We start from the raw sequence: 18,337 nt of genomic DNA on the forward strand, positions 1-18,337 counted from the left end.
ACAGTTTCTGCATAAATTCTTTTTCCTCATCTACTTTCCCTTCTAATTAATCCTATAATGAAGACACAGTCTTTAATTTCTCTTGTCAACCTTTTATTGCAGCTCTAAAGCTATATGAATGTTGTTCTAATTTCATTGCAGCCTTGTGCCAATGATAAAGAAAGGATGATACATTAATGAAAACATCCATTTATTAAAAATGAAACTAAACTGTAAATGTGTACTGTGTGTAACCACCTTCTTCTGTTCAGTTGCAATTTTGAAATTTGAACTGATCAAAGACTATCAGTGCAACGTGGGCATCTGAAACCGTCTGGCAGATATTGAACCAGCCTTGCTTTCTTCATTGTACTACTGTTCTGAAGGCTTTGTTCTGTGATGGTCTCTTTAGATCCATTTGTAAATTAACATCTTGGTGCCAGACTATCTACAGATTGAACTTTCGTGATTTGTTTTCTTTTTTCCCAATAGCAATCGCATACAGGGACTCCAGTAACAGGGACTGTGAACACCATAGAAATGGAGGCTTTTAAGAGACAGCAGGCACTGGCACCAGCAGGTATGTTTCTCAGGAAGATGTTCAGTTCATTTTCTTTATTACTTTTTTTTCCAAACAGTTAACGGAGCCCACTGTTCAGTGATTCTTGAAACACAATTTTTCCCAGGTCCTTAGGACTATTTGTTGTGAATGGTGCTGCGTTTAAAGCACACTCTGCTCACAATACATAGGACTGGATCTGGCAAGCATGGAGGTGCTGTTAGGTTGCTTGTTCTGGCTAAGAAGATTGGAGACGGCCAACTGGAAGTTAAAGGGGCCCTGCCCTTGGAGCATCTTCTTCATAAATGCTACACATGTACAGTAGTCATAGCTTTCTGAGCTAGTGTTGGAATCATGTGTAGTAGATTGCTTTGTAAAACAACCCATTCCATTGTACCATGCCATAAATGGAATTTGAATATCACAGATTCGTCTAAGAGACCACGAATTGAAGTGGGCCGTCATGGGATGGTTTTTCAGCATCCGGGTGTGGCTTCAGGAGTTCCGCTTCAACAGCTAATGCCAACGGCACAAGGTACTGTGTCACCACATGCCAGTTGCACATTAATTTAACAAGGAGACGTTAGTGATGGGACTAGAAACTTGGGCTCCCGGCCTTCCAAGATCCTGGCCCCACCACCTACCTCTCCTTGTAAATTAATACTTGGTATGCAATGCCTGGTTTGTTTAAGGAGCTGAGTGACGGGCTCCAGAAGTGCATGTGGGCATGGAAATACGTCACAGATGCTGATGCAAAACATTTAATTTGAGAATTCTGGACCTGAGCCAATGGTTTGTGAAAAGAAAAACCACCTCTAATTTGCAACTTTCAAGAAAAAAATTTATTCATTATTTGTGCCAAACTTCAGACTAAGCAATAGAGTCAATGTGCTAAGAACTAAGTTTTATTTAGATTAAATACAGTTATTTTAGGTTAAATTTCCATTTGCTCACCAGTCCTTTTTCTTTTTTTTTTCTCCTTTAAGTAGAGGACATTCAGAAGACATCTAATAATTTTTTTATAGTTACCGTGCTCCAAATTTTAGTTGCGATCCTGTGCATGAAATGTTTCATTGTTTATTGTAATAGTGATTTATTTTGTGATTGTGATGTGGTATTTTCAAGTGATGGTGTCTTGTGGCAAAGTAAGTAACAAATTAGTCTATTTGCAGTTGGTTTCCTCTTTATATGAGTAAAGAGCACTGGACCCTCTAATTTAATCTGGGTTGTTTCCTTTTGCTTTGTAGGTGGAATGCCTCCCACTCCTCAAACGGTGCAGCTGACTGGACAGAAACAGAGCCAACAGCAGTACGACCCTTCCAAAGGCCCTCCTGTGCAGAACGCCGCAAGTCTGCATACGCCGCCGCCGCAGCTGCCTGGGAGGCTGCAACCTGTGAATGTCCCCATGACGTCTCTTCCAGCTGCACTGCAGATTTCGCAGCAGCAGCCACAGATAGTGGAATCTCCGTCTCAGCCCCAGATTCAGGTGAAGATCCAGCCCCAAAGCGTCCCCCTGACTTCTGCTCCGCTTCCAGCTCCGCTTCAGCAGCAGGTGCCACCAGCAATCCATGTACAAGGACAGACACCAAACCAAGTGTCGCAGCCGCAAGCTACAATACAGCAACAGGTATGTGGATGTCGTTGAGGTGAGAATAAATCTGCATTTGTGCTCAGTACGATGTAAGAACGCTGTCTCCTTGAAAATATGTGCGAAATACAGGTATTTTAAAATTAATGCATCTACGGTTAGCCTGCAAACAAGAAGTCTTTCCTTATACAAGTGCAGGTGTGAGGTTTTTTTGTTACAGAATTAAAGTCTTCATTACGTTTTGCTGAAATGTAGACTAAGAGAGTGATGAATACCAAACTCATCACTAACAGATGCGTTTCTTGGGCAGGCTGTGACTCTGACACGACCATCTGCAGATCCTGTTCAGACTTCTCAGCGTCTTACAGCAAATATACTACCGCCTACCTCATCCGTTGCACCAGCAGCTATCGCAGGCACAGCACCGCCTTCTACGTATCCAGTACAAACAAACAGGACCTCTCCTGCAACTAACAAGTCCCTATCTCCTATTGCATCAAAACCTCCAGGCTTAGCGGTGGCAGCAGCACCTAAAACACAAAGTCCAGCTCAGAATGCAGCAGTATTGCCACAGGACAATTCTCAAGACAAGCTTGCTGAGCAAGTCAAGCTGGTAAGTATTTTTTTTTTTTTTTCCCCAAAAACCTGTGAACAGTTAACACATACATAACATAACAGTTAATACAGGCAGTGTGTTAAATTTGACATCACAGAGAACTTGGTTGTTTTTTTTTTTCAGTTTTCATTTTTCGCCACAAAATCAAGTTGTATTAACAATGAAGATATATTTTTCTCTTGTGTTTCACTGTAGGTAAATATAGCTGCATTTTCAATTTATTAAAAAATGGGTGATTCCATTGCAGCTTACTTGTCTCATAAATTGTTTATTGGACTTTCTGGTGAGCTTTTTTATCCTGCTGTTTAATGAAGTACCTCTTCTAGTAAAGGTTAAAGAACTTTTTTGCGTAGGTTGAATTTAGTTTAAGATTGTTTCCATTAGTGTGGTGTTCAGACATGAGTTTTGTTTCGTGCTGTTACACTTTTTTTTTTTTTTTTGCTGTCGATGTATATTGATTGAGTGTGAGCTGTTATTTTTGTATTTGGCTATTTTAAGTGTATTCTTTTTAAGGAAAATCAAATCCATCAGCGAATAGCAGAATTAAGGAAAGAAGGCTTATGGTCCCTGAGGCGATTGCCTAAACTCCAAGAGGCTCCAAGACCCAAATCTCACTGGGATTATTTGCTGGAAGAAATGCAATGGATGGCGACTGATTTTGCCCAAGAGAGAAAGTGGAAGATGGCAACTGCTAAGAAGGTACTTGAGATACTTACGGTTTTGAATCAGAGCAGTTGATCTTGGCATCGTTCAGCTTTATTGCAAAGCTGTTTGGATGTGGTCATTGTTTTTCTATTTTCCTCTATGGCTGTAAGTGATGAGAATGTAGAACACTGATTTTCACTTAAATGAGAAGCCATGTTGTCAGCTTTGTGTTTCTGACATTTGACATGGACTTGAAAATTTTATTGGCTACAAATGCGCATAATAGTTTTGTCTTTTGTGGGCTTTGTTCCTCTGTAAATGACTTATTGAGAGGACTCAGTAAACATGGTAACTTTGTCATATTTAAATGTTACGGCTGTTGTGCCTATTTCACATACCTATTGTTCCTTCTTGGTGAATAGAAATGTGGAATTTTGTAAATAACTTCCATTGGGTGTGTTTGTCCTTTTAATTCTCTCTTCATCTAAGGAAAAGGTGTAGGAGAAAATGTGGAGTACTGGAGCAGCAGTTACAGAACTGTTTCTGTAGGGGAAGAGGGTAACGCAGCAGTATAATCCATTTAGCAGCGGGATGAAAATTAGAGTGATGAAATATGTAAAATCTGCTTACTTAAAACAAGCATGCAGTCTTTGTCAAAGAAACACACGGGGCAGATATGAAATCATCCTTTCCTTGGCAATGTGCTTCAGAGTTCTGGAAGTTAGCATGTTAGGGACCTCCATTTGGATCAGCATTTAGCAGCCACTGACTTGTCATTCATGTTTGTACTTTCTGAACTCTTTTTACTTTGGTCTCTTGACATTTTCTGGTGTGATTTCTATGACTTATTTGCTGATTCTTATGTTTCTAATTCCTGTATTGAGTAAAAGGAGTGAATTTGGAATTCCTTCTTGTATTTTCCTTTTTCATTAGCTTTTGATATCTATTATTTTATTGATATGGTAAGAATTAGTGATAACAGAGTGAAGTGCTAACACTTTAAAACTGTTGTCAACATCTGCCTACTACTAACATAAACTTAAGAAATACAATGATGAATAAGCTAATTCAGTATTCATGGCATTGCAGATGGTAAGAACTGTGGCCCGTTATCATGAGGAGAAGAAACTTAACGAAGAGCGAGCTAAAAGGGAAGAACAAAACAAACTAAGGCGAATTGCTGCATCAATTGCCAGAGAAATAGAATACTTTTGGTCTAACATTGAGCAGGTAAAATACTTATTGGTATGTCAGTGGGTTACACTGTTTTTTTTTTAGTCTTCAGTTACATATTTATAAAAGTGAAGCATTTTATTAGACTTTATTTACCTTTTAGGTTGTTGAGATAAAACTGCAAATTGAATTTCAAGAGAAAAGGAAAAAAGCTTTGAATTTAAAGAGAATTTCAAGAAAAGGTAATTGTGTTTCTTTTTGTAAGAAATTCGGTATAAATTCTGCTGCTGTTTCATGTAATTTCATTCAGTGGGTTTTCATCTTGCTGGTAATAGAATTGTGCAGTGCTAATAATCATGTTCAGATCTGAGCTGTAAGCTATGGTAAATTTTTCTATTTGATTTTGTTAGTACGAATTCTGTTTTCTGTTGAATACTTTTAGAAGTTAATGTAAGAAAAGTAAAATGGCTAAATGACTAATAGAATCATAAAGTGGTTTGGGTTGGAAAGGATCTTAAAGCTCATCTAGTTCCAACCTCTGCCCCAGGCAGTAATGCCTCCCATTAGAGCAGGTTGCCCAAAGCCCCATCCAGCCTGGCCTTGGACCCTTTAAGGGATGGGGCATCCACAACTTCTCTCAGCAACTTGTTCCACAGCCTTACCACTCTCATGATAAAGAATTTCTTCCTGCTGTGTAATCTAACTCTATGTTCTTTAGTTTGAAACTGTTACTCACTTACATCAAGAGTAATAATTTTTCAGGTAAGGATGCAAAATCTTCAGAAGATCTTTTATTGGAAAAAGAAAGTGAAATGGTAAGTCCTTCTGTCTCTTTAAAAATAAAGAGTTTAAATGTCACTGCCTGTATGACAGCCAGTTTTGATAAGCGTGAAGCATCTTCCCTGAGTATGCAGTGCTGACAAGCAGGTTACTGTCATTTGAAAATATTGGATTGTGGCTGATATGTGTCTGTTAAAGGAAGTATTCGTATTTATTCAGTGGCTTTGAATCAGTCCTTGTAAGATTTTAAGACCATAAAAATACACTGATTGCTATACTTTGTTTTGGGCAGGAATTTCTTCTGCTGTAGCCAGGGGTAAACTCTGTGAGACATGAAAGTGTGTATTTGTTCTTCAGCCTACTAGTTTATCTGCTGATATAGGTAGATATATGTTACAGAGTGGATTAAACCAAACAAAACTGAAATATCTTTAGCCCTAGATGAAATGTGTACTGGGACTCCATAAGGGAGCGCTTAGGTCAGGGCTTGACCAGGTGCTCAATCAGAACTGCTGATTGAGCACCTGGTGAAGGGGTATGGCTGGCCCAGGGAGAACAGGCAAGTTGTTTGAAGGGGTGGAGCCACCCTGAGCTCATAGAAGGGACAGCCACTGGAGAAAGCACAGCTCTTGGACTTGGGCTGCTTCTTGAGAGGGAGTGCTGTACAGCCAGAGGGCCCCTTCACCAGTTGGGTGAGTTCAGCTGAGCTTTCTGTGTATGACTGGCCTACCTGCCAATGCTTTGCCTGGTGTTATCAAGAAGACTTCAGAAGCAATTTCACTTCTTCATGAGCAGAGCAGGCTCCTTGAGTCCATCTGTATGAGTGGGGAGAGGGAGAGGAGAAGAATAGGCAAGGGATTGTTCTGTGGCTCTGAGCCATCTGGTACGACACAGATGATGCCTACTTGCAGAAATGCTTCACTGTTTCTAAGCAGAATGCTTGCATCTGCATTTTCTGTTGGGAACAAGCTTTAGCCTGTGCTTCAGCTAAACTGTATGCCCAACTCTGTCTGTGGCTGCTGTTTTGCACAGGCTGAGCCATGCTGTGGTGTATGCTGGACACTTGAGGTTGAATGATTGCAGACCAGCATGAAAGTCTGCATGTTATCTTTTTTCTACTGACTAGCAAATACTTGAGTCTTTGATTCCAATCATGATAGCTTTGTGCCTCAGTACTGCTTTTAAGAGAAAGTCTTCTGCTACTCTGTGCCACAGCTGGGCCACAAACATTTGAAATAGCTAATTGCAGGCTGTCTTCAGTACAGGGGCAGAATGTCTGCATCTGTGTAAGTGGGCCAGGTGAAAATGTATGGCTGAGAGCTGTTAATGGTCTCTGAACCTGAGGTGGTCATTTGTTTTTGCAGTGTGCTTTTGCAGGTGGTGGTCAGACTGAGAGTAACTAGTAGATCACTGAGTAAAGCAGATGGATATGTATCAACTCCAAAGGGAATTTTTACTTTTGAGCTTACTGAAAGTGTACATGTTTTACATGAATTACAGGGTTTGTGCACTGTTTAAAAAAAAAAAACAAAAAAAAAAAACACCTTTGTTCTTAATATAAAAATGAGAGTTTGGCAACAAACACCGGGGAGAAAGTAATTGCTTTTGACACAGGTACTGCAAAGGTATTTTCAGTTTTGTTCTGTTTTTGTGTGACCAGGAGAGTGTTAATATATGTTAAATATCTATTAGTGATTGTTGCTGCCATTGCAAGGCACTTGCATTCATTGAAGATACAAAAAAAAAAAAAATTCCCAGCTTTGTTTTCTCTATGATCTTAAATATTTTGTTTATTGAACACTAGAGTTCATCATCTGGGAGGAAAAGAAAGGCAAGCACATCTTTGACTGATGAGGAAGGTATGTCACTTTTCGAAGTTTTGTGTCTATAGTATAGTATATAAGTTACATGTTAAAACCTTGAAGCCACTGGTGTTGGGGTCTGTTACTGCATGGACTGGATGCTTTTCACAAAACAAATAGCAACCCTGATCCACTTAGATCAAATAGTCAACTGTGGAAAGAGTTTCATTTTGAAAACTTGGAAATAAATTTTTCCCTGGAAACAAAGTACTGTCTTTGCTGCTAGATCATAATTCTGCTTCTCCTCATTCCTTTGTTTCTCAAACCTTACTAGCAATCTTAAACTTCTGTTGAAACTTTCAGACTGAATAACCGTCTACTTCAGTGACTTTCTTGTGGAGGTATCTGTGTCATGTTTCTGACAAGGAAAATCCCCAGTTTAAAGCTACAAAATAACCTACCTCTTGGGTCCACTGTCAGTCAATGCTAAGCTGTTCTGCCTTGTCTCAAGGCAGTAACACTTCTCTCTTTTTCTTGTAAACTTTTTAACTTCTGGGCATAGCTACTTCCAGATTTTGTTTTCCATCTACACATCTTGTTTTGTTTGAAGCCTGCTAATGTGATATTCTGTTAGTATGCTTGAAGGATGCATAGTTATAAACTTTCCAAATTGTAATGTAATTTGAATGCTGCAGTTAGTATTTGTTTTGATTTTAGTTGAAGATGAAGAAGAAACAATTGAAGAACAAGAAGCTAAAGAAGGAAATATAAACCATCAAACTGAATTGTCAAATCTGGTTAAGGAAGGTAAGTGTGTAGCTTTACTCTTCTCTCTGGAAAGATCTATGACAACAGGTGAGAACATGGTGTAGTTATTGTATTTGTAAATAAGGTTAGTTTATGGGATGATGTTGGGCAGGTGTACTTGAGGAGGGAGTTTGAGTCCTTAACTAGTTAACAAGCAAGGTCACTTGAGAAAAAAGTCCCTGTCAAAGCATTGCTTTTCTTTCACACCAAAAGACTCTCAGCCTAAGTTTTAGTTACATGTTACATTAAATATTGAGAAACAGAAGTGTATCAGACTGAATATAAACAATTTGTCATTAGCTGTCTTGAGCATCTCAGAGGGGTTTTGTGATACACCTGGTAAGTCTGAAATGATGCAGAAGGGCTGGTCTTGGAGGGTATAAGTACTTGAAAGGTAAGGAGCTTTGAGACGCAATGTTTGGGCTGGCAGTTTGCTTTCTTTAGCAACTTAACAATAGCTGCTGTACAGAGCTTGGTGTGTGCAAGTGTCCCGTAGGGATCACTTCAGTTCTTGTGGTGAAAACCTTGCTGATTTTCAGAGGCAAGCTGCCCATTAAACTAGGCCTGCTTGGCAATTAGTATGCAGTTTCCAAATCCATTTGTTTGGTCTGTTTGGCAGCTTAGTGTCTGCAGCCAGCTGGCCAGTTGGAGGGATTATAACTCTTGGCTGGTCAGCCAAGTTCCTAATTAGAATGTTTCTTGATTGATTGGCCTTTAACAGCATGTACCTTCCTACCTCGACAAATCAAAAAAAGGGATCATAGAAATTCTGGTCAGCAAGGCTGAGGTACAGTTCAGTTTTGAAGCTCTGAAGTCTTCAACTGTCTTTCAACTCCTTTGATTTGTTGCATCTCCCTTTCCAATCAGTAGCTTACTGTCAGTTTGGATCTTGGGTTGTAATGTAGTAAAAAGCAAGCTGGTTGAGCAAACTATTTGGTGTAATGCCAAGTGTTCTCTGTAATCTGTGTCATTAAATAAATACTGCCATCCTCCAAGTAGTAATTACCTCTTCAGTTAACTTCTGATTAGAGGACTGGTTTTAAACAAGTGAAGAATGTCGTGAGATTAAAAATAATGATATCATTTATTAAAAGCTTTGGTATTTATAAACTTACATGTGTTAATGACTTGCAGCTGAATTGCCTCTGGATGATTTGCTAAAGATGTATGAAGGTGCCTTTTCTGAAAGTTTTCACTGGCCTCAGCCTAAACCTGACAGTGAAGAAGACAGCAGTGAAGAAGGTAATTACTTTTTATCTCAGAGAAAATGAAATTCAAAATGCTTAACAAGTGAAGCAATTTGAATGACTCCCAGGATCTTTGTTGAATGACAAGGGAAAACAAATATTGAGTGAATCGTATCTGTAATTATTTTTATTTTTTAAGTGATGAGCAATGTTCTCTATAAAAATGAATGCAAAATGCAGTAATTTCTGACTAAACATTTAGGAAGGTTGTTAGATTTATTCCTGTTCTTACTGAATATTTTTAGATAATGGTCTGTAAAGAATTTCTTTTTTTTTTCATTACTCAGTTTATGAAAAGGGAATAAAATTTGCCAGCTTGAGTTGTGTGTGAGGCTCTCAGAAACAACAGTGGGCAATAAAGGAACCTCTCCACACTGAATAAAACAGCACACATAATAACAGCTATTATTACACAGTTGCCATCTGTTCTACACTGAAGTGGTGATAACATGAAATATTTAAAGATAGGTTTTAGGTATTATGAAAAGTCCTTTATAGAATTTGAAAAAAGCTAATGGTCCTGTTCACCTACCGAATGGTGAACATCTAGAAAATGCTGTGTTCCCAAGCTTAAATTATTTTCATTTTAGCTTGTGATCATCTCCCTGTACTCAGCTCTTCTCCCAGGGAACAGATGAAAAGCAGAAATGGCCTCAAGTTGTGCTAGACAAGGTTTGCATTGGCCATTAGGAAAAAACTTTGTCTCTAAAAGAGTGGTCAGACACTGGAGGAGGCTGCTCCTGGTAGTAGTGGAATCCCTGGAGGTGTTCCGGAAACATGTGGATGTTGTTTTTAGGGACGTGGTTTAGTGGGCAATATTGGAAGTAGGTGGACAGTTGGATTAGATTATTTTGGAGGTCTTTTCCAACCTTAATGATTCTAGGATTCTATTTTGTGATCTTCTAATGGTTTCTTTTTAGACCCCTATCTGAGTGGTAGCCAGCTCAATTACTGATTCTTAACTTTATTTTCAATGCCAATGTCATTTATCTTTCATAGAAATGGATGACCATATGTCTGATAGGGAAAGTCCTCAGAAGGAAGTTGTCCTCATAGACTCGCTTCTCAGCATTGACCAGTACAAGAGTATAGACAGATCAAGCCCTCCAAAGAAGCACATGCGAGACATATCAGAAGTTGCTGCAGCAGCAGAAGTGCTGTTACCTAAAGGCAGCTCTAGGATAACAACAGCGGTAAAACTCCCTATTTCCTGCTACTGTGTGTGTTTTACATAAAGAATGCCTTCTGTGTGATTTAGCAGATTTTAGTCACAACTAACAGTAAATGTTTCCTATTTATTGAACCGCAGAATGAACATGTTTTGTTACGTGCTCTGTGAATTTAACTAGAAGTAACAATTCATTCTCACTACAGGTGAAATACAATACTCCATCCCTATTATATGGGCCTCTCAGAGAATATCAGAAGATTGGGCTGGATTGGTTAGCAAAACTGTATAGGAAAAATCTCAATGGCATTTTGGCAGATGAGGCTGGGCTTGGAAAAACAGTGCAAATTATTGCCTTTTTTGCACACTTGGCTTGTAATGAAGGTATGTTAATTTACATTATCTAAATCTTACAATTTTGGATAGGTACTGGGCCAGCACTATCTTTGTCAATTGTAGCCTAAGAACACAAGTAGGACAGAGCTTGTGGAACTGGTATCTTTTATTGGAGATAACAAATAGTTTAGTTACTTAATTTTGTCTGTTGTTGAATCTCACTTTTAATGATGAATTTAGTAATGCTTCATTTTAAAAATCAGGGTTGAAAACAAGTCAACATAAATGATCAGGAGTTTCTTCCTGTTTTTAAACTGTAGGTAACTGGGGTCCTCATCTTGTTGTTGTACGGAGCTGTAACATACTGAAATGGGAGCTGGAGCTGAAACGCTGGTGCCCAGGGTTGAAGATTCTTCTATACTTTGGCAGCCAAAGAGAACTAAGGGCAAAGAGACAGGTATTGTATTTTGCAATTCTTACACTGTTACATTTTTCATTTTAGATGACTTTTGACCTGTATTTGTCTGTGTGCTCCTTCCACCTTGATGGGGTATGAAAAGTTTTTAGGGCTACAAGTTGCTTTACAAGAGGACTTGCATCTAATGCTTCTAGATCTGTAAAGCATCTTTGTAACTCCCTTGGTATTGATGAACACATTCAGACTTAATCTGCTTTCTGAACTGACTGTAATGTAAGGCTTTCTTTTAGAATTCTTTGGGTCAGAGTATAGTGAAGATGTAGCAGGATGTAAGACACCAGAGCGTTCTGTCTCAACTTTTGTCTTGTCATTTCTTTCCCCTTCTGTAGGAATGGTCAGAACCCAACAGCTTTAATGTGTGTATCACTTCCTACAAGCAGCTGTTCAAAGGCCACCCCGCATTTATGAAAATGCGATGGAAATATTTAATAGTAGATGAGATGCAACAAATTAAGAACATGACTGAGAAACACTGGGAAGCGCTTTTCAGTCTGCGCAGGTATGGAGTGGAGCATTATTTTTGTGCTGGCAGTGGGTTTTTCCTTTCTTAACATCTAATGAGTTTTCTGTTCAAAAGAAAGCTCTAAGAATACTGTGGTCTGTCTGATTCCCATACCCTTTAGCAGTACTTGGCTGTAGAGGTATCCATGCTTGAAACAGTGTGAATACAGAGAAATGCTCAGGATCCCGTAGTGGTCTCTGCTGTAACAATAGCACTCCTCTTTGCTCATAATCCGTGCTTCAAAACAGGTTCTCTTGTATGTTCTGGTATTCTGCAGTGAGAAAGCTGGTTTGATGGTATATTCAAGTTTAGAAGATAAATTATCCTACATTGAATGTAATTAGCACTGCTTATTTCAGGCAGACGTAAAGCTACAGTATTTGAACACTGGTCTCATTTTTATAATGACACTATATTGCTTAAAAATGTTCTTTTACTATTCATAGCCAGCATCGTTTGCTTCTGATAGACACTCCTTTGCATAACACACTGATGGAGTTGTGGACCATGGTGCACTTCTTGATTCCAGGAATTTCCAGACCTTATCTAGATTTTCCAGTAAAAGCACCTAATGAAGAGAACCAGGATTATTGCCATAAACTGGTCATCAGGTTACACAGGGTATGTTGTCATTTTTTTTTAATCTGTCCTTGTACAGTAGTTGTATTAAAAGCCATTGTGAAAATAAGGAAGAAAGGAAAAGATAAGGTTTAGGTTTTTGGTTTTTGGCCTTTCTCGTTACATTGGTCAGTTCAGACAGAAGAAAGTCTGGCTGTAAGCAGGATTTTCTGCTACCGTGAAAGAGTGGACGTTTGTGTTAAAAACATAAGGCTCAGGTTTTGAAGCATAATGTGCAGAAATCAGAGAGTAATGTTTGTACAACAGTGTACTTTCAGTTTGTGGCTTATGAGGTTTGTCATGTAAAATATATTGGGTGTAAAATGAGTTTAGCTTCTTGTTGTAAAACTGTCTTTGAAGCGAGAAGTTCTTAGTTCAATTCTGAAATATTTCAGATGATTCAGCCCTTTATTTTGCGAAGATCAAAGAGAGATGTTGAAAAGCAGCTAACAAAGAAATATGAACATGTACTAAAGTGTCGTCTTTCTAGTCGACAAAAAGCGATGTACGAAGATGTCATATTACAACCAGGGTAAGGAGTTAAAATGGAATTAAAAATGCTGTCATTTTTGTTGCTTAAGCAAGATGATATGGTTAGGAAGTCACAGCTGGAATTATTTTTTTGAATGACCAATAGAATGCTTTTTCTGTGTGACAGTGGATTAGAATGTGATTTTGTTGTAAGCTAAAATGACGGGTCAGTGTTGCTATGGGCCTAATGAAGAATGCCTGCTTTTACATCCGGGACTTAAAATTCAAATAGTAATTGATCAGTTTTGCCTCTGTTTTTAGATTTTTCTCAAATGTGTGGCTCCGTATTATCTAAAGCCCAAAACGTATCTGCCTTTACCCTCAGTTACTTGTGGTTATTATCGGGTAAAGGGGTCGTACAGACACAAAACAAAGGAATTTTGAGGATAGGGATATAAAGTTGTAGCTGATAGGTAGCACTGATCCCTAAACATAATGTTTCCAAATTGATATTTATTGTAGTGCTATTTTAAATACTTTAGAAACACTTAAAGTCTAAGGTTGTGCTAAGGATTTTGAATAACATACTGCGTTGCACATTCTCTTCTGATTTATGGTCATCTTTTTATGTCTTTATAAAAGCTGTGCTGGAATTGATGTATTTCTTCATATCTTACTCGGTAGAACTCAAGAGGCCCTCAAAAGTGGACATTTCATCAGTGTCCTGCATGTCCTGATGCAGCTGCAAAGGATCTGTAATCACCCAGATCTGATAAACCCCCGGCTTTCAAGTACTTCATATGTATCAGAAACGCTGGAATATAGAACTGCATCTCTTGTACTGAGTGCCCTAGAAAGGGATATTTGGAAGGTGAGTGGAATAGTTAACTCTTTTTCTCTTTGAGTGTCCTTGAAAAATACCAGTATTTATATAGGTCACTCTGGAACTAAAGCCTCCTATTAATTTCCATGGAAACCACAACAGTATAGAGAGTACAATAACACTGGTAGAGCAAATTCTCAGCTGCAAAACACTATTTTCACCACTGTTAGCAGATCAGCATGGCTCGTCTTTCACGTTGCTGTAGCCATGGCTGAAATGCACACTCACTGCCTCACTGTGTTGGCATCTGCTGTTTGGTCTCATGTTTTCAGGCAGTTTTGACTAATAAACAAATTCTTTAAGTTTAAAGTTATTATTTCATATCAAAAAGTAAAATGTAGAAAATTATTTCAGCATAGAACGCAGTAATTAACTTAGTGCCAACATGTAAAATAATACATCTACTTTTACAATATCCTTAGGAATCAGACCTCTCTCTTTTTGATCTCATTGGAATGGAAAACAAAATGACTCACTATGAAGCACAAATGTTGCCAAAACAAAAGGTTACTAGAAAGTTAATTGAAGAAATCTACAGCTCTCCTCCACCACCAGCTAGGCCTAACCCAGTGAAGCTCAAACCAAGCAGGTATGTGCACGTCTTCCTTGTAGCTAGAATTACAAGGAGCAAGATGTAGATCTGTTGCTGTGTTTATGTCTACATATCTAGTCATGTGATTCACATAAAGCCTCAGGCTTTGCTTTGTATTTTTGTATTTTTTTTATTGTTTACCCTTGGAAGTAAGAAATCCATTTAAATAGGGTTTTTTTAGGCATACGACTCTATTTGAAGTTTGTTTATCAATTTCCTGAAGTTTTTACATGACCAGTGTATGGATTTTATTCTTGAGGTTCTTATCTGACAAGAAGCATTGTTTGATGACTCAATTGGGAAATCTTTCTTTGAGACTATTAGCTGTGCTTACAGTGTTAGCTATGCTTGCAGTTATAAGAGACATAAATTTTATCAGTAACATTTTTTAAGAGTATTTCTCTCACAGAAATAGTGATCTCCAAGTTATGTGGAAATGTTTTTCTGATGAAAAGGCCTGATGACATGTTGGCATCACTCTGAAAGTGATACAAGGGCTCCATTCTTTTTCTAGATTTGGAGCTGGAGCGTTGAACTTGTTTGCTGTAATTCTGCTAACTTCTTGCATCTAACTGAATGCATGGCAAGAAAGGTTGTTTTGTTTCTTATATTTTGCAAACTGAGTTTATGGGATTTCCATAACTGAAGTCTGCTGAAGTATTGAGTCTTGCCAGCTTCACCTTTGTGAGCAAGTGATAATTAACTCTAGGATCAGTAAATGCTTTCCCCAGTGACAGAACTTATTTTTTAAGAGCTGCAGTATGATCTTCCTGTGGCCTTTGACTTCTCATCTTCTTTTCAGGTTGTTCCAACCAGTTCAGTATGGGCAGAAACCAGAGGGCAGAACTGTAGTTTTTCCAAGCACTCAGGTACAACGCACGGTGACCACAGCAACAGTAACTCAGCAGGGACAAGTACGGGGAAGGTCACCCATAGCTACAGTGTCCTCAAATCAAGGTAAGAGAGTTTTAGGGCTTTGTTAATCACATAAACTTCTAAATACTGGTACCAGTCAGCCTGGTAATAGAACTCTTTCCTCTAGCTTAATGGTCTAGAATACTAATGGCTTAAAAATACCAACGAACTAATTGCCAGTAAACTTCCCCACTAGTTTTCTATGATATGATCTGTCAGTGTAATGCAAAACTAAGCTTTGTGTAACCTAACTGATAGTGCGTGGAGTAAATACGGTGTAGTGGTATTTAAAACCTGATCACGTGTAACATTCTGTCAAATGTGGAAGTTTACAGTGCTTTTGTGTATTTATTTAACCTTTAAACAATGCTTACTGAATAAATGATGTTGTAAAAGTAGGATGGAGGCATGGCTAGAAATCCCAGTCTGTAAGGAAAAGCCGTTCCTGTAGCTGTTTTAATATCCTGTTGGAAGGTTTCTTTTCAATGCAGGTTGTTTAAAGCAGTGGAGTTAACCTCTAACAGCTTGCACAAACAAACCTTATTGATTGCAGCTGCAGCAGCACAGTTTCAGACAACTCAGGCTTCCACCAGTGCTCCAAGACACCAGCCCGCAGCGACCTTCACCACAGCAACTAGCACAGCCCATCCTGTGAAACAGCGGGGCCAGACCGCAGCACAGGCCTCCCAGCTGGGCCAGGCCCAGCCACAGCCCCCCCCGCACACCATCCAACAGAGTGTGCTGCCTCAGAGGCTGGTCCTCACCTCCCAGGCCCAGGCACGGTTGCCTAGTAAGTGGCCTCCCCTTTCGAGGTTTCTCCCACCTTTTTACTACAACGAGGTTAAGTTATTAGGCACCCTAAAATGTGTACAGAAATCATTGTTTTTTTTCACTCTTCTGATTAGCCTTGCTCAGTATGTTGCTTTTGACCAAGGAAAATCGAAAATTGGATAAGAAACAATAGAATTGCTGTGGACATACATTAGCGGTGTCAACTTAATCTCCTATTTCTGCATGTTTCTTCTGCTGGCAAGATTTCCTTCAGACCAAACGTTTTAGCTCTATCCTAATTGTTCCTTTCGTATTAAACACTAATCCATCTGCTAAAGGCCTCTCGCAGAGAGGAGCGTCGCAACTGTTAGGCAGAGAAAAGCAATGAGGCTTTGCTTAAGGTTGGATGTGCACTGCCTATTAGCATGTGTGTAGAGTAGAGCACTGATGTATTAATTTTATCTCTGGGGTAACGCGCTGCCTTTACAAAAGCTAAAATCTCACAACGGTCTTTTCTCGAGATCATAAAACTTAATGCTTACATGCCTCCAACCATTCTGCATTTAAAACACAAAAAGCTTGGTCCTCATCATTTTAAAGCTTTTTGGTTTGTCTAGTGCAGATTGCTTGTAATATGAATTAGGTTTCATCAGCAAATTTCAGATTATTTTTAATGTGTATTTATATTGCTACAAGCATAGCAAGTTTGTCTCTTCCTTTACGCTCTTGAAAAGGCAGTGGAAATCACTTCAATGTCTATACTTGTCCTGTTCAAAGTGTCACATGAGTTTTCAGGTCGCTCTCACATCTTTGCTAATGGAAGTGATAGCTTCTAAAATGTTGATGTTCTTAGCTTTTAAACAATCAGCTTTTTTCCAGTTTGTCCAACAAATACAGAAAGCAATACCTGCTTAACTTCTATATGACACTTTTGATGCACTGAGTATAATTATGCATGGAAGGTGCTTTGGCACCAGTGTACTAACCAAAGCTTAAAATTGTGAGTGTTGAACGGCTCTCCTCCCACTTTGTTTTTCATAATGCTTGTTTCCCTCCTTGACAGGTGGTGAGGTAGTAAAAATAGCGCAGCTGGCTTCCATAGCAGGAGCACAAGGCAGAATTGCTCAGCCAGAGACCCCTGTAACACTGCAGTTCCAAGGCAACAAGTTTACTTTGTCACATAGTCAACTTCGTCAGCTCACTGCAGGGCAGCCTTTGCAGTTACAAGGTACCTATTCCAAAACAGTGAGTTTTCATTATTTAGAATGCTCCATTTTGATGTGGACAGCACATCCCTTCTGGCTGTACCTTAAGATCTTTGCCCCTACTACGTTTATTGTCCTTGTCTCCCCTATGAGACATAGGAATTAGAAGCTAGCTCTGTTTTGAAGATTAAATGTGAAAGACGTGGTTATGCTCCTTTACAATATTATATTTGAAGGTTTTATTATTGAATTTGTTTTCACACACATGCAATACAGCTAAAGTAAGGTGAGATTATTTCAGATAAGCTACACAATGGGTGGCAGAAACAGACAAAACTGAGGACGTTCTTCAGTTGTTCTGAAGTGGTGTAAATAACTCTTGTGTATGATTGTTACCCTGATCTGAATGCCCTACTTACACTTTTGTTCTCATGTTTACCCTCTTGGTGGCATGGGTCACCATATTCAGGAGAACCTAGAAATCTTTTGCTGTGGCTAAAAAATAGAGGAAACCCTGAGTGAAGGTTTCATCCAAATTCCATATAAACTAGCTAGATCCAGAATGATATATTAAACTCCTGTGTAACTATAAAGACTTCATTAATAATCTCTGGCAGGAGACAAAGATGATCTCTCCTGGTAGAGATTATGGAATTTTAAATAGATGTTAAATTCCCCCCCCACACATTTATCGCATAACTTGAAGTAGTTTGTAACAGCAGTATCTTTTGGTACAGAACTTTATTGGTCCTTTTACACTCTCCAGTCTAATGTTTTTAAAAATCCTTCATTGCAGGAAGTGTTCTTCAGATAGTTTCAGCACCGGGTCAGCAGTATTTGAGACCTCAGGGTCCTGTTGTCATGCAGACAGTTTCCCAAGCTGGAACTGTTCAGAATGCTCTGAATGCTTTAGGAAACCAGCATCAAGCTGGGGTGCCAACTTCCACAGCAGTGACACAGCAAGGTATGCCTTCTAGCTCAAAGAAATGTATCTAAACATTGAATTACTAATGTCATAAATTAATAAGTACTCCAAAGTTTTGCAGACTAGAATTCATTCAGTTGAGTTCAGAAGCAGGTAAACTATGAAAGAAATCCTTCTGACAAATGATATGTGAGTGGTGTGTACTGAAGTTTTAGTAAGTCTTCTTCAGAACTTAAAAGAGCTTGAAACTGAATTAAATGTAGAGATTTTTCTTTAT

General features: G+C 38.8%; 1 protein-coding gene across 10 annotated transcripts in view; it reads left to right on the forward strand.

Moving 5' to 3' along the window:
- The window catches only part of EP400 (E1A binding protein p400), a 47,003-nt gene that overhangs the window by 8,272 nt on the left and 20,394 nt on the right, over window positions 1-18,337 (forward strand). For 6 of the 10 annotated variants that reach the window (XR_004166819.2, XM_031592738.2, XM_031592740.2 and 3 more), the window contains exons 3-25: window positions 472-559; window positions 966-1,073; window positions 1,786-2,165; window positions 2,437-2,739; window positions 3,256-3,441; window positions 4,477-4,617; window positions 4,724-4,802; window positions 5,323-5,375; window positions 7,145-7,199; window positions 7,860-7,949; window positions 9,084-9,191; window positions 10,196-10,389; window positions 10,571-10,748; window positions 11,021-11,157; window positions 11,508-11,677; window positions 12,127-12,301; window positions 12,694-12,830; window positions 13,454-13,640; window positions 14,075-14,241; window positions 15,047-15,201; window positions 15,713-15,949; window positions 16,994-17,158; window positions 17,932-18,099. Coding sequence is in view for 9 of the 10 variants with exons in the window: in XM_031592738.2 (XP_031448598.2) it covers window positions 472-559; window positions 966-1,073; window positions 1,786-2,165; window positions 2,437-2,739; window positions 3,256-3,441; window positions 4,477-4,617; window positions 4,724-4,802; window positions 5,323-5,375; window positions 7,145-7,199; window positions 7,860-7,949; window positions 9,084-9,191; window positions 10,196-10,389; window positions 10,571-10,748; window positions 11,021-11,157; window positions 11,508-11,677; window positions 12,127-12,301; window positions 12,694-12,830; window positions 13,454-13,640; window positions 14,075-14,241; window positions 15,047-15,201; window positions 15,713-15,949; window positions 16,994-17,158; window positions 17,932-18,099 (3,661 nt within the window). In the remaining variant the exon portion in view is untranslated. The remainder of the gene's footprint in view (window positions 1-471; window positions 560-965; window positions 1,074-1,785; window positions 2,166-2,436; window positions 2,740-3,255; window positions 3,442-4,476; window positions 4,618-4,723; window positions 4,803-5,322; window positions 5,376-7,144; window positions 7,200-7,859; window positions 7,950-9,083; window positions 9,192-10,195; window positions 10,390-10,570; window positions 10,749-11,020; window positions 11,158-11,507; window positions 11,678-12,126; window positions 12,302-12,693; window positions 12,831-13,453; window positions 13,641-14,074; window positions 14,242-15,046; window positions 15,202-15,712; window positions 15,950-16,993; window positions 17,159-17,931; window positions 18,100-18,337) is intronic. The other 4 variants (XM_031592742.2, XM_031592743.2, XM_031592741.2 and 1 more) reach the window with 3 other exon arrangements.

The sequence above is a fragment of the Phasianus colchicus genome, chromosome 18 (assembly GCF_987193195.1).
Source record: "Phasianus colchicus chromosome 18, bPhaCol1.hap1.1, whole genome shotgun sequence".
NCBI classification, from domain to species: Eukaryota; Metazoa; Chordata; class Aves; order Galliformes; family Phasianidae; genus Phasianus; species Phasianus colchicus.